At 25.0% G+C, this 17075-nt stretch overlaps 1 protein-coding gene across 1 annotated transcript in view; it reads left to right on the plus strand.

The window, feature by feature from the left end:
• The window catches only part of LOC145845680 (mucosa-associated lymphoid tissue lymphoma translocation protein 1-like), a 38939-nt gene extending 27208 nt beyond the window's left edge, over window positions 1–11731 (plus strand). Inside the window, exon 11 of the mRNA XM_082952789.1 lies at window positions 11684–11731. Within this exon, the coding sequence (XP_082808915.1) occupies window positions 11684–11731 (48 nt within the window). The remainder of the gene's footprint in view (window positions 1–11683) is intronic.
• Window positions 11732–17075: the final 5344 nt, after the last annotated feature.

Raw genomic sequence — 17075 nt, forward strand, 5'->3', positions numbered from 1 at the left:
GCTTTATTATAACTAAAAACTCTGGAAACCATACAATATAATCTTTTGTAAGTGCAAGCATTAAATAAATTTCATGTTTTATATTTGCTGATTATTAACATTTATTATATATGTGTCAACCACTGGGATTTTTTCTTGCAATGCTCAACTCAAAAGTTTTCAAACCAGCCATTAAATCCACTGTGAACCATCAGGCCAATAATAAATAGATCAGCTTCTTCATTTTTTAACTTAAATTTGATATAGCTACAAAGCAAAAATATAAAACAGGTAATGGATAACTGATACATATAAATAGTTCTAACAACTTATATGTCATCTGACAACAGTTTAAATGGTTCTATTAGTTATCTACCATTTTTTGTTTCATAAAGCAATATTCTACATTTTATTAAATTCACCCTTCACAACAATAGTTATGTGTACTTATTAGGGATGAAAAGTAAACAGATAGTTAACTAACTGGGGTAAAAAAAGATTATAAACTTATATAAATGTTCTATAAGTTTAACTAATTAAGATATTTACTATTTTATTTTTTAAATAAAAATTGTAAATAGTTTCAAGAAAAACACAGTTTTTTTTTTAATTAAAAATTTCAACTAAGTATCTTTACAAACTGACTGAGATTTTTAATTCTTAAATGCAGGGACTAGGGTATGTATTCATCTTTTAAAAAAATTTTTAAAGATTTACACATAATATTTTCATAGTTTATTTAATTTTAACGGTGTTTTGACTTCTCATTAGTTTTTATTAGTTAAAATATTCTCGAGTTAAACATGCATTTTTTGTAGGGTTGCCAGAAATAAACAATTCTGAATACTTAATACTTAAAAGAGTTGTGAATATTACTAAAAATGACGAAAACCAGAATGCATGCGTTTTACATAAACAATAGAACTGTTTTTAATTTTAGCTAGTACTGTTTGATATGAATAGCACTTTGCTAAATAATGATACAAAATTTATACAAAAAAAAAAATTAACGTAATTATTAAATATTATACGGTACAAACATTTGGTGCAAAAAATAATCTTCCATCTAAACAAAAAACTAAAACTATGTCATTGTTTAGAATTGAATTTGTATCATTGTATTAAACTTTTGTATCATTGTTTAACAAAGTGCTATTCATATCAAACCGTACTAGCTAAAGATTGAAAATAATTTTGTTGTTTTTATCAAACATATGTCCTGGTTTTTTTAAATCAAGTTTTCTTAATAAATTATTTAAAAGCCTTTCAAGTGGGCTCTGTGGAAAGTGATTAAGTTTAAATAACCATATTGTTTTCTATAAATATATATATATCATTTATTTATTGTTAACAATATATACTGGCCTGGCACCAAAATTTCCTTGCAGAGAGCCTACCTGTTTCCACATTTTCTCAACTTAAAATTTTTTAATTGTTTTTTAACATTTTTACAGAATGAATTGAGTCCACAAAGGGCATACAAATTGTACAAAGTATTATCAATGCAAAATTTAAAAAATCTGGAATTAAATTTAACTCATCATAATTTTTAAAATATTAAACATCCATTTTTCTCATATACTTGTCTTTTTCATTAATTTTTCTAATTTTCTTAATTCATAAACCTTAATGTTGGTCATACTTGCAATTTTCTTGTATAAATCAGATATAAATAGACCTTTATATGTATTTAAATACCAATTTATTGTAAGACACAAAAATTTTTCCATTATAAGTTTTATTAAAAATTTAAGCTCTTTTGGAATTCACAAACTCCCTTGTCAAAAAGACTAAACACTAAAATTTAACTAAACATAATATATATATATATATATATAGAGTGAAACTAAATCATAAGTTAAAAACACAAGTAAATAAAACGACAAGTAATTAACAAAAATGGATTACTAATAAACCAAAAAACTAATTTAACCAAAATAGATTATTTAAATATATTACTATTTACTCTTGATCCTTTATCAGGACCACGTTGATTATCTAAATTATGTTGAAATTTTTTATTAGTAAAGCTTCTGTAGATAATAAAACATTATACAACTGCACAACAATTTCAAAACAATTATGAATGTTGTTACAATTAATACAAAATGCACAATTTTCGAAATGTTTAAATGCTGCACTATTAGTTGAAGTCACATGTTTTTCAATTCTTACAAAGAGTTGTCTTTCAGTCTCACTAAAGTATTGGTGTTTCAGATCACCTGGACACGTAAATTTATAGGCTGTACAACTTTGATACAAACAACTTATTGATTTTTTGAGGTAGAAATATTTCCCAACTTTTTCTGTATTATATGCAATACAAACGTTTACTCAAATGTCTTCAAACATAGCTTTTATCTTTCTGTTGAATTTCTCTGACTTCTTTTTAACATGTGGTCATGTAATGTAATGTTTGTTATGATCTGTATTTTCATTTAGTTCTGATTCAAAGTTGTTTTTCTTTTGTATCTGGTCATCAATAAACGTGGTCGGGATAGAGTTTTTTATCAAAAGCTCTTTAACTTTTTGCCACTCACTATTTTGTAGATTTTCTGAGACACGATTTTTGATTCTGTAATACAGGTTTTTAACTAAATTTTTCTTCCACGACTGCAGTACACTCGAGTCAAAAATCATAAGCATGCCTGTGCTTGTTAGTTTTCTTTAAATTGATGATGATCTTGTTGTTTTTTATTGCCATCTGTGTATCAAGATATGTCCCTCAAGGAATCAATAAGTTGTTTGTATCAAAGTTGCTTGGTCTACATATTTACGTGTCCATGTGATCTGAAACACCAATACTTTGGTGAGACTGAAAGACAACTCTTTGTAAGAATTGAAAAATATGTGACTCCAACTAATAGTGCGGTATTTAAACATATTGAAAATTGTGCATTTTGTATTAATTGTAACAACATTCATAATTGTTTTGAAATTATAAAAACGTGCAGTTTGTATAACGCTTTATTATCTACAGAAGCTTTACTTATTAAAAAATTTTAACAAAATCTAAATAATCAGCTTGGTCCTGATAAAGGATCAAGAGTAACTATTAATACATTTAAATAATTCATTTTGGTTTAACTAGTTTTTTGTTAATTACTTATAGTTTTAATTACTTGTGTTTTTACAAATGATTTAGTTTCACTCCTTATATATTATATTTAGTTAACTTGTGAGTGTTTAGTATTTTTGATAAGGTATTTTTGACAATGGATCAAATAAACTGAATATAATCACATATTACAATATAAGGTTAAATATAATAAGGCTGTATACAATATGGTTTTTATTAGCAGATAATTTCCAAGAAAGAGCAGAAGCATTACTTCACAACTAGAAAATCTATTGACCCTAACACAAGCAAGGACTTTGAAAAGTTATTCAGTTATACTTTAACATAACAATAAACAGTGATTTTAATACAGTGTAAGGGAAGTTAAAACATTTGATTTTGAAGTAAGTAATTATCATAGGAATTACTTCAAAAATATACATATTAAACATTATTCAGGTTAGTAAAAATTATTTTGGCTATTGTATTTAGGGTAGAATACTTTTTAAATAATCTTATTTTTTACAATACCAACTAAACTACTATTATCAGGGTTGCCAAATGTTTTTGGTAAGTTTTCTCCAGGTTTTCAGAATTTCCTCCAGGCTTTTAAAAGTACACATTTTCAAGTTTATTTTTAGTTTAAATTTAGTTTAAGGTAAAAATGTGTTAAATAGTATTAAAACATTGTAAAGATACTTTAAAGTTAAAAGCTACTTTAAATGTGTTTTTTAATAAATAAGTTTTTGATAATGACAAAAAAAATTATCTGTATGATAAATTCTGAGTCAAATTGAAAATTTTCTACTTGACATGTAAAAATTGTTTGAAACTCCAGGTTTTTTGGCAACCCTGTATTATGAACTAAACTACTATTATGAAAGGCTCAAATTAATATCAAAAAGACAACTTCACTAAAACTATATCTCTTTCCAAATCAATTTTGACCAGTAGTTTTTAAAATTGATCAACAAAATCTTCTATAAAGTTTAAAGTTATATATCAAAGACATTTTCAAACTTACTACAAAAATATGACTTATTATTTAAATAATCAAAAATAAGTTGACTCTATCATTTTCATTTTTCAATCGATTCATATCATCAGAAAAAACAATTAAAGTTGGTCTATTTTCATTTTTACTACGTGCTACATTGATACACATCATTTTTACTATGTGCTACATTGATACACATTCATATTTTTGGTAATTAAATTTGTATTTAAATTTTGAATTGTTATTTGTTTCAACAAGGTTTTTAAAAAACTAAAAGGAATGACTTTTGAAAATAAGCTGTTTATCATAAAAAAAGTAGGAGGCAACTTTTTAGGTTTTTTTTTTTTTTACAGGGTGGCTACTGATTTTTCAGAAATTTCTTCCAGGGTTTTGAAAGTATTTGTTTTTTGGTCTGTTTATAGTTTAGGCTAAGCTCAAGGTTAAAAACTGTACTAAATAACAACAATGAAAAGATACAGTAAAGCTACTTCTAACAAGTTTTTTAATAAAAAATTTTTTGATGATCAGTATAAATTTTTATCTATATGATACATTTTTGGTTTCAAATCAAAACTTTACTATTTAACATGTAAAAATTGTTTAAAATTCCAAGTTTTTTTTTTAGGTTTTTTCAAAATTTCAGGTTTTATAACCTAAATTGTCAAATTCCAGGTTATTCCAGTATTCCAGGTTTTGTAATCACCCTGTGTACTACTCTCTGACTTTTACCCACTATATTTCAAAAACTTGTATGAGTTTATAAGAACCGTAAGAAGAAAATTGTAGTTTGCTTAATATTTTACAACATAAGAGCAAGTAGAAAAAAAAGACAAATCTGTAAATTTTGAAAAAAATTATCAAACTAGCCTTAGTTTTATAAAAAATCAAACAACATGAGGTTTTCAAAAAAAAAGCTAAAGTTATCCTGAGTGTAAGAGATCCTGAGTACTTATAAGAATTTTTATAACTAAAAACACAAACACATTTTTCTAAAATTCAATTCTAGCTATTATTCAGAAATTTCTTTTGTTAGTTATAAACTTTCTAGGATGCAAGATAAAACCTTTAAAGTTAAACCTGATTCATTCAAATACTTTAAGAGGCCAAAGTGGTCTGAACTATTGGCAACCCTTATCAAAATATCACTAAAAGATAGAGCACATTTTAGTGCACACATAGCAAGTGATAAAGTATTTGAAATTTCTTTTTAGAAATATTTAATAAATAGTAAAATATTTGGTCAATAATATATTAGTTATTTCAGCTACTATTGATTATTGGTCAATAATAAATAGGAGCTGAAATAACAAAATCAGTTTTTAGTAAATTATAAGAATGTGATCCAGAGAGTAATTATAAATGTTTTTTTTTTTTATGGAGGTGAAATAATAAATTAAAAGTGAAAATCTGGAACTAAAAAATGAGTTGGGGTCTGCTTTATTATAACTAAAAACTCTAAGAAACCATACAATATAATCTTTTGTAAGTGCAAGCATTAATGAATTTCATTTTTTATATATGCTGATTATTATAAACATTTATTATATATGTGTCAACCACTGGGATTTTTTCTTGCAATGCTCAACTCAAAAGTTTTCAAACCAGCCATTTAATCCACTGTGAACCATCAGGCCAATAATAAATAGATCAGTTTCTTCATTTTTTACCTTGAATTTGATAGTTATAAAGCAAAAATATAAATAGTTTTAACAACTTATATGTCATCTGACAAAATTTAAATGATTCTATTAATTTTATTTTAACTAGCTTTTTTTGTTTCATATAATAATACTCTACATTTTATTAAATTCACCCTTCACAACAATAGTTAGATTTACTTGTTAGGGATAAAAAGTAAACAGTTAGTACAGGGTTCGTGCGCGAAATTTTTTTCATTTAGCCTGACTGAGACCAATTTAGCCTGACATTTTTTCAAAGTAAGGAAAATCCCCTTTATTAGTTTTTTTAGGTATTGGGGGTCTTGATTTATACTACTATAGTCTCCGACTTCAACCAGCTTTATCTCAAAAATATTTTGAGCTTCAAAAATCTGCAGAAAGCAACTCATAGCTTAGTTACAACTTAATAAAATAAGACTAAATTGTGAAAAAGGTGATTGACCCCCCACCCTTAACATAACAAATTCAGTGATAAGTTTTAAAATAAGTGTTATATCTAATCTATTACTAGTGTAGAAACTTAATATATATTACTAAACACAATTGTTCAATTTAATTAAGCACTAAGTAAAAACGTTATAACCAGAAGATTTATAATAAAACGACGTGCATTGTCGTGTGTTATTAACATTTAAAATGAAACGCTTACACGAGTATTAAATAATTAAAATATGTTTATTATAGTGTTTTGACTAATACTTAAAATTTATACATAATTATAAATCCTAAACTCTAAATAAATACAGTGATTGTTGATGTCGTATTAGATTTAAAAAGCTTACACTTTAATTTGAAAAAACGTTTAAAATTTTGTTCTAGTAAAGAAAAATGAATTGTACCTAAAATTTGTACTCCCACAAAACCTAGTACTTATATCTTAAAGCTAAGTTTTAGTGTTGTGAATATCTCCAATAACTTTAAACAAACAGTAAAATATATGAATAAACTGATAAGAGTTTTAATCTAAAAAGTATTGGTATAAAGCCTTTAAATTATAAATTAAACCAGTTCAACCAACTAAGCTCTGAAAAACATAGCTGATGCAAACAAATTCAAACAAACAGATAAGTTGTTGAACTATACTGTAATATTTAAACTGTATTTTTTATGAATTTTTATAATTATGACATATATAATTTACTCAAAACAAAATAATGAAGGTTCTTAAAAAAATTTAAGGTTTTAAGCATTTATTTTTACAAATACCGACTGATTTTGTCTTTAATAACTATATCTTTATTTAGAAATAAAAACACATTTCAATTTGATCATAAACAGATTTCTCAATTTTTTTATCAAAGATTTTCAAGCATTTAACTGAGAAAAACTGAGATTCTCAAATTTTTTAATAAAAAAACTGATTTAGCCTGACGTTTTTCAACTTTTTTCAAAAAAACTGATTTAGCCTGACTTAGCCTGATTTAGCCTGACGCGCACGAACCCTGTTAGTAAACTAACTGGGGTAAAAAAAAATCAAAAACTTATATAAATGTTCTATAAGTTTAACTAATAAAGATATTTACTATTTTATTTTTTAAATAAAAGTTGTAAATAAATTCATGAAAAACACAGTTTTTTTTTGTTTGATTAAAAATTTCAACTGACTTTATTTTTTAATTCTTAAATGCAGGGACTAGGGGATGTATTTTAACTTTTAAAAACCATTTAAATATTTACACATTATATTTTCATAATTTATTTAATTCTAACGGTGTTTTGACTTCTCATCAGTTATTATCAACAATAAAACTGTGCAAAATAAGTAGAGCTAGTATCTAGTTACAAAGTATGTACAACAAACTAACTAAATAATATTTAACAAAAATTTTAAATTTATCTTGAATTATTTGTTTTAACACTTAAAATAATCACTAAAAACTACTAAAACAAAAGTATTTAAGTCAGATAGTAAAAAATATTCTCAAGTTAAACATGCATTTTTAAAAGGTTGCCAGAAATAAACAATTCTGAATACTTAACATAGTTTTAAATATTACTAAAAATGACGAAAACCAGAATAAATGCGTTTTAAAAAAACAATAAAACTGTTTTTAATTTTAGCTTGTACTGTTTGATATGAATAGCACTTTGATAAATAATGATACAAAAGTTATACAAAAAACAAAAAAAAAACTTTAAAGTGTTTAAATATATTATACGGTACAAACATTCGGTGCAAAAATTAATATACCATAAAAACAAAAAACTAAAACTATGTTATTGTTTAGAATTAAATTAGTACCATTGTATTAAACTTTTTATCATTGTTTAACAAAGTGCTATTCATATCAAACCATACTAGCTAAAGATTGAAAATAATTTTGTTGTTTTTATCAAACATATGTCCCGGTTTTTTTAAATCAAATTTTCTAAATAAATTATATAAAAGCCCTTCAAGTGGGCTTTGTGGAAAGTGATTAAGTTTAAATAACCACATCATTTTCTAGAGAAAAGTATGTATTGTTTATTATTAATAATATATAATGGCATGGCAGCAACACTTCCTTATAAACAGCCTATTTGTTTCCACATTTTCTTAACTTAAAACTTTTTAATTGTTTTCTAACATTTGTACAGAATGCATTGAGTCCACAAAGGGCATACAAAGTATTATCAAGGCAAAATTACAAAAATTAGAAATTTAATTTAACTTATCACACTTTTTCAAATATTAAACATCTATTTTTCTCATACTTGTCTTTTTCATTAATTTTCTTAATTCAAAAACCTCAACGTCGGTCATACTTGCAATTTTCTTGTATAATTCAGATATAGATAGACCTATAAATGTATTTAAATACCAATTTATTGAAAGACACAAAATCTTTTCTTTATAACTTTTATTGAGAATTTAAGCGCCTTTGTAATTCACAAACTCCCTTGTCAATAATACAAAAAAAAACCTTTAACCTTTGCAAACAGCCTAAAAATTAAACAAAGTTGTTAAACACATTTCCAAAGTGTTTATGAAAGACGTTATAAAACACCAAACCAAATTAAAGAGAGTTACGTCTAGTTAGAAAAATTGTCTGTATTACCTAACCGGAACAAATAGTTCTCTTCTATTAACTTCTCTTTTAACTTCTCTTTTCTCGTGACGTACTTTTGACGCACATCATTGAACTTTTTAAAAATTTAAATATATATAAAAAGAGTTAACGAATTTTAGTATACATCATGTAGTAATTACATTTTGAAACTTCGCAAGCGAAGTTATAAGTTAGCTTATTATCAATGCTAATATTCTTCAGTAATAACTGAGCTTTGTCACTAACATCTATACTTAGAGTATAATATTTTCTCTGAGATTGTGTTGTGTTACTTTTATAATTACTTAAAATTTTCTTTTATAAACGTGAAAAAGTGACATTTTTACACAAGCAGTCACTTTTAAAACTGTGACACAATTGCTGATACAAGGAAAAAAACTCAACAACATAATAGCAAATGCGTAAGAAAATTAAATTTTGCACAAAAGTATTTTTGTGCGAAACCTACTTGTTTTTCAGTTTTTCATTTATATTGACCGCTTATGTTGTGGCGGTTTTAAAAAAGTTTGTTTATTCCAAATATGCTCACTTGGTTTTGATAGACAAACTTTTGATTATAAACACTTTATTAATTAAGTACTTCTTTGGTTTGTTGCATTGCTTAAGCAAACGAGAGAGTGTGATATTTAAAGTGAGAGAATTAAAAAACGTTTTGGACTCAAATTGATTTTTTTAGGTGGTTTGAACTTTAAAAAATCAGGAATTAAATTTTACTTATCACACTTTTTAAAATATTAAACATCTATTTTTCTCATACTTGTCTTTTTTATTAATTTTTATAATTTTCTTAATTCAAAAACCTAAACGTCGGTCATACTTAAAATTTTCTTGTATAATTCAGATATAGAAAAACCTTTAAATGTATCTAATTATCAATTTATTGCAAGACATATTTTTTTTCATTATAACTTTTATTGAGAATTTAGGCGCCTTTGTATTTCACAAACTCCCTTGTCAAAAATAATAAACACTTTTAATTTAACTAAACATAATACATATAGAGTGAAACTAATTATGAGTGACGGTTAATATAAAACTATAAATTTTTTTATTGTTCAAGCAAAAAATGTGTCAAGACCGTAATTTTAGCTATAAGCTATAGTTAGCCAAAATATGAATTTTAATTAGTATTTTTTAATTGCAAAAAAACTTTTACCATTATCGTAAATCTTAAAACATAGGAAAACATCAAAGAAAAACATAAATCTTAATAACTGATACGTACTATGTATCTGTGAAGTAAACGGGTGACAAATGTACAGAATGTCAATTTTATACAACCTTTAAACTGACGCTTTTCAAGTAATAAAAACTTGATTTGATAATAATTCAAAAATTGATTTTTTTTGATTGCAAAAGTTTTGATTCGGGAAATTTGACGATCATTTCATTTTTGATCTGTACCTAACAAAAAATACCGTGTGTATCAATTAAAATAATTATATTAACAGTTTATCAAGTATTTTTAATTTATTGTTTTAGTTTAATTCTTATTACCATTTATTAATTAGGTGATGAAACTTTTGTAGAATTGTCACTTTTTTATAGTTTCAGTAAAAATGAAAAACATCCTTACAAAACAAAATATCAGCAAAAGTGTTAATTTTTGAAAATAAACGTCTGTAGCAAAGTTCACATATTCATAAAAAAAATTTCAGTCTTCTAAACTTAGTGTTTATAAGCGTAAAGATTGTATACAGTAGACTACCGCTTAAGTACGCACTTTTTTTGGTACGCACCTCGCCTTAAGTACGCACTTATCCAGAAAGACAAAAAAAAATTCTAATTTTTTTTTACGTATATGTATAGTTTATTTATCAAAATAAAGGATGTTATATTAGAACTTCTAAGAAATTCCAGATTTTTTGCCTAAATTTTCAATCATCAAGTTTTTCCAGATTATTTTATGTTTCCAGGTAGAATGGCCAACCAGCTGAGTTAGCCTGAGACTTTCACAACTTTTAAACTAGGGTGAGTAATCCTGAGTAGTCTAAGTGGCCTGAGATTGTGACAGTCCTGTTATTAAATGTAAATAAACTAAATACTTATGTAGTGGTTGCAGAAAACTGAAAAGAATAATGATATTTGAGCTGTAATGCTATAAAATAAATAAATCTAAATGAAAAAGTTAAAAAAAACCTACAAATACAACATAGGTAAGTCATAATTTAATTTAAATGTACACACCTTGATGTTTTGAAAATGTTTGGTATACACATGTAGTTTGGTACTTTCTAACAAAACAAAATATGAAAAATATGGCTTAACATTCTTTTTTATATCATTGACTGACATTGACTTTCTATATTAAATGTATGTAACAGTTATATAGAAACTTTTTATAGAAAAAATAAATTATTTTAAAATCTTTTTAAAAATTTTGCAGATTAGAATTATGTATTAAATTTTATTTAAAATAAAAAGACTTGTTTATTTGGCTTTATTATTTGGTTGCTAGTTGTAAGAAAGAAAACAAACAACTAAATTTCATATTATACCATGTCGTCAAAAAGTACGCACTACCCGTGCTAAGTACGCACTTTTTGGTCGGGTTCAATTTTCGTACTTAAGCGGTAGTCTACTGTACTTTAAGGTTAATCTAATTTGTATACTTGCTGAGTCAGCAAAAAAATGTTAGTGTTGTTTTAAATTTCAAATACGAAAACTGAATTTTTTAGTAAATTTTTCATATTTTAAGGTAATGTGGGTTCCAATCTTGAAACTTATTAGACAGTAACTACAGTGGATAATCTGTGGCAAAGTCCACTTATACATGAAAGACCTTGAGTTTTTCTAAACTTTACTATAGAAATGGCACGCCGCTTATGCGGCTTCAAAATGTAATTATTACATGATGCATTATGAAAAAAATGTAATTATCAAAATCATTTTATTATATTTTAAGTTTTTTTACGTTCAGTTGTGTGCTTCAAAAGTACGTCACGAGATAAGAGAAAAGAGAAGCTAATCGGAGAGAACCGTTTGTTTCGGATGATTGATAACGTTGGTCCAACTAAGTAAACTTTGCTCTATTGAATTTCTGTCTTTTAAGTTTTTTTATTTTATATTTAATTTATTTACGCTATGTACGCTCATAGTTTTTTAAACTTTTTATTTGTTTTATTGGGTATCTGTTTTCTATATTATGTTGTTTTATACTCAGTTTTATTTTATTGGATTAAACTTAATTTTTAGTTTACCATTTATTTCTAACAAACAAACTTAAATATTCAAATACTTATATTATCAAATTCGGTTCGTGCAAAAATGAGGGTCCTTGGATTTCTGGTCTGTATCTAACAAAAGCTAAGTGTGTAACAATTATTTATTAAAAATTTCTTTTTTAATTTTTTAAGGTTGAAGTTTAAGTCTTATAACAGTTTATTAATTGAATTGATATGCCACCTCTGAATACTATTAAGCAATTTATGCACCGAAAAATAACCAATAATATTTTAAGATTCAGAAATTTAAATTACTAACTTAAGGAAAATTACAAGTTTGTTAAGAAAAATTACTATTTTCACCGCTTGAAACATATGGCAGCCAAAGTTGCACAAAAACTTTTCTTTTTATTAAACGTACGAAGTAATATTTTCAAATCATTATCTTAATTTTAAAGGACTACTCACTGTTAATTAAATTATTAAAGAAAAAAGTGACATTTTTTTTAGTCAAAAGCGCAAAGATTCATTCATGAAAATGTGGAAAACAATCATGTTTGCAAATTTGTCAACCGTAACGACATATGCAATAGTGACATTATTGCAAATGTACTCATACAGAAAAAAGTGCTTCAGTTTTTGTAGTGTAGGCCTTAAAACTTCTCAATAAAGACAGCATTCCGCTATTTCAACGGCTTCAAAGAAGAGCACAATATGCATCATCTAATCAACTTCATATTTGCGCTCAATTCATTTAACATATATAACAATAATTTAAACGATACTCTGTGTTTTTAATAGCTACGTCACTAAAAACTATAGTAAAAAAATAACGCAAAATTTGAAAACGAGATAAGCGTTTGTTCAGGTTGATTTCAAAAGTTAAAGGTTAATTATTTCTACTAGTACAATTATAACTTACCATAAGATTTTTAGTTTTAATTTCAATAAAGGTGTGTTCTTTGAAAGTTTTACCTTTTATAAGAATTTTGTGCTAGTTTGTGTACTGTTATTTTTTGTAATGGAAAGATAGCACAAAACAATTATAGATTAATTTTACGTTTTTGTATGTACTCATTAGAGTGGGTAGCTGTCTAAATTGCGCGAGCGTACAAAATTGCACGAGGGGACAAAATTGCACAAAAACACAAAATTTCACGAAAAGACTTTTGCACGAAGACTAACTTGCACGAGAGCACAAAATAGCACGAAGATAAAATTGCACGTGGACAAAATTGCACGAACTTTTACTTTTGCACGAAGACACTTTTGCACGAGGGTATACTTTTGCAATTTTGCACGCATACACTTTTGCACGAAGAGTCATTTTTGCACGAGCGACAATTTTGCACAGAGTGTCAATTTTGCACGGGTTTGTTTTCTTCCCAGTGACGGGTCAGAATTGCGCGTAGACATTTTTGCAAGAAAAAAAATATATAACATTTAAAAAATAAAAAAAACAGATTTAACGAATTTAATAACTTAATGTTAAAAAAAAAAATTAAGTAAAAAGTTTTAGGTAAAATATAACCAATCAATAAAAAAAGAAAAAAAAGTTAAGTAAAATATAACAAATCAAGTTAAAAAAATACTAATAATAACTAAATAAAAAATAAATAAATGAAAATTATTTTTAATTTAAAAATAATAAACTAAGTGTTAAATAGATTAAAACAAATAGTAAAAAAAGTCAGAGTTTAAAAATCAAATAGAAGTCCATAATAAAAGTAAGTAAAATTAATAAAAAAATAGATGAAATAAATAATTAAATAAATTTAAAAGAAATAATAATAATTAAAAAAGTCAAAATGAATAATTTAAACAATAAAATAAAAAATTTGTCAAAAAAAATTTTTATTAATAAAGATAAAAACTAGATTATAAAATTAGATTCTAACCGTTATTAAACCATAAAAACCAAAAAGGTTTTGTGAATTTTCTTAAAAATAGAACTTACCTAATTGTAGCTGTTGTATTATTTTGTTTGTTTCATTTTAGTCAAAAGCTTGTATCTCCTTTTTTTTCTAAAAAAGAATTCTGACAGTGCTTTTTCGCAATTCTTGGTTAGATAAAGAGAAAAAACAGAGCAGGAGATACTCAAGAGCTAGTTAGAGTAAAATGCGTGCAAATAGTGATGCAAGTAATATAAAGTTTAGACAAATAGAAAATAGTGATATAAAAGTTATGTTTAAAACTTTTATATAAAATAAAAAATAAGAATTTAAAGTATAATTTATGGAAGTACACAGCCATAACAGAATTTTCTGTACAATGCAAAATAAAAATTTCCTCAGACAGATATTCTCCTTTCTTTATTTATCTAATTTCTCACTATTTTGCATGCTTGTTTTTTTCTGTGCAAAAGTATCTTCGTGCAATTTTGTAAGCTCGTGCAATTTTAACACCTACCCATGTAAACACTATTACTATTTTTTTAATCTTGTTTTATTTCATATTGAAGTTAAGTGTAGTTTTAATTTAATTTAAGTTGACATAAATACATGTTTATTTTTTAATAAGGTACAATTTTATATAAATAAAGTTTTAGTTTTATTTTCATTATTTTTTTAAATTTACATTAGTTTTGAAACACAATAATTTATTTTCATTAAAAAAAGCTAAATAAATTGAAAAAATTAATATAAACTAGTTAATTTAAAATTAGTTACACTAATACATGTATTTTTTTACAAAATATAAGGGTTTTAATATATTCTTTATTTATTTATTTATTTTAAGTTAGTATTTTTTGTGCAAAATTGACCCTTTGTGCAAAATTGTAACTTGTGCAAACTAGTCTTCGTGCAATTTAGTCCCCGCGTGCAATTTAGTAACCTCGTGCAATTTTGTCTTCGCGCAATTTAAACCCGTTCCCCATTAGAATAAAAGTTAATTGATGTCAATAAGGATATGTATCATTGTAGAAAAAGTTTAACTACATAAAATAAAGTTTCTTCTGTTTCGTAATGCAGTTAAAACAAATGAAATACTTTTTAATTAAAAATATAATAAAAACCAAAGGGACAAGTACATTTAAGGTAGTTTATGTTTTTCTGGATTTTCTGTTACGTTATTGTGTGACACCTCTTATTTAAAAACATTTTAAAATTTGAAAAAAAGCTTGGATGAATTTGAAATTTGGTCAGGTTCAACACTAAACGAAACACAAACAATATGTATTTTGCCAACCTCTGCGAGCAAACTTTTAGCAGGAATTAACACTAAATAAATAAACTCTATTTGAAAGTCTTTATGTTTTTAAGTTTCTAATTAAATGAACCAAAACTTTTTAAATGCTGCGCACAACAAATCATATAAGATGTGAGATAAATAAAATATCAAACAAATTAACTGTTTACAAAAACTTCAACTTATTTCAAAGTGTATAGTTGTTAGTTTGAAAAAATGTTTAACTGTATAACTAGTTTTTAAATGTTAAACTTTTTTTATCTTTCTAGACATACTTTTTGTAAAAAAAGTTTAAAAAAATGTTGTACACACTAGTATGCTTAATTGTCAACTGTGAACAACATACAAAACGTATTAAATATAGAACTTTAGTAAGTTCTTAAAAATATTGATATCTTTTTGCTACTACAACTTTTATTGTAATTAAAAGGTATGGATGAATTAACATTTTTTTAATAAATGCTTGATAAAAAATAATAACTTTATTCAACAAACTAATATATTAATTTTTATAGCCTTAAAAAAAGCAAAAAAGCCAAACCTTTAATTATGTAAGCTGTTAGGTTAAGAAATCAATTGGAAAAAGAATTAGAACTTCATTTTTATCGCTAAACAAACCATAGACTTGAGTTTTAAAGAAGTGAAAAAGTATTTAGAAAACTGCTTACAACTTGTTACAATATTTTACATGTGTAAAGTAAAACAAAATGTGTTTTTTAATCATTAACTTAAACTTTGAAAAATATAAAAAACATTTTAACCATTAAGAATAATATTTAACCAATTTTAAAAAAGCTAACAACGAGTTATTAAATAATCAATCATTTATGAAAAAAAAAAACGTTTAAAGCTTACACATAAAATATTGTAGTTTCTTTAAAAACAATGATATAAATTAAAACCATTATATTTTCAAGTAAATGTATTTAAACTAAAGTTGGCACTTTAAATTAGCATTTTATTTACTACTAAAGTACTAAGATACTTATTCCTATATTTTTACAACTCGTTTTTCAATGTTCAAACTGTTAGTTGGTAAAATCAAATAAATTTACACGAGATAAGCAGTCATTTACAAATAACAAGACCTTAAGCAATCCGATGTACTTAAAAAATATAATAATTAACTTAATATAATAATACTCTCATTTGTGCCACTTAAATATGTTCAAAAAACAGCTGTTAATTGGTTTAAGTCATTTGTAAGTTATTTTTAATGTATTTTTGATCACAAATAGCTGTAAATTAGAAGATTTGTGAGCAACTTGTTTTTAAAGCACTTGTCACTAAATTGTACAATTTTATTTCAATAGCTTTTTACGGGTGCATAACTTATTTAAAAAAATTTAACTAAACACATTTAATTTTTCTTAAATTTATTTGAGTACTTTCGTAGTAAGGCTTATCAAAAATTGTATCTTACTAAGTTATACTGAATTGAAATCGAAATAAAATTTAAAAATAAGATTAAAGTTTTAAAATATAAAACGATGTAATAATCGAATGTTAAAACTAACTAAATGCTTATACTGTAGAACTTGGCTGTACTAATAACCTCGTTAGATTAAAATCAAACTAAAGTAAACCAGCGATAAAAATAAAATAAAATTTCACTAAAAAAAAAAATTTAACGAGAAACTAATTACTTTAAAGTTACTTAATATAAGGGTTTAAAAAGTCTAAAGTTGAACTAGTTTTATATTAGATTCTTAACTAATTCGAACATCTAGAAAATTGTTTTTCTCAAATTTCAATTTGAGTTTTGACACATGAGATGAACCCTCCTTGCATTTTGAAAAAAATTGTGCCTTAAGTACGGCTGCTAGAATGCAAACAATAAGTTAATATCATTTCTAGGAGTCATTTGCAATAGTAAGGTTTTGGGAATTTTTTATTTATGATGCTGTGCATTTTTAATACTTTGCATTGTTAGCTAATAAACTCCTAGTTCTAATCCAC

This window comes from Thalia democratica, unplaced genomic scaffold (genome assembly GCF_965202585.1).
Source record: "Thalia democratica unplaced genomic scaffold, ktThaDemo2.hap1.1 HAP1_SCAFFOLD_124, whole genome shotgun sequence".
Classification (NCBI taxonomy): Eukaryota; Metazoa; Chordata; class Thaliacea; order Salpida; family Salpidae; genus Thalia; species Thalia democratica.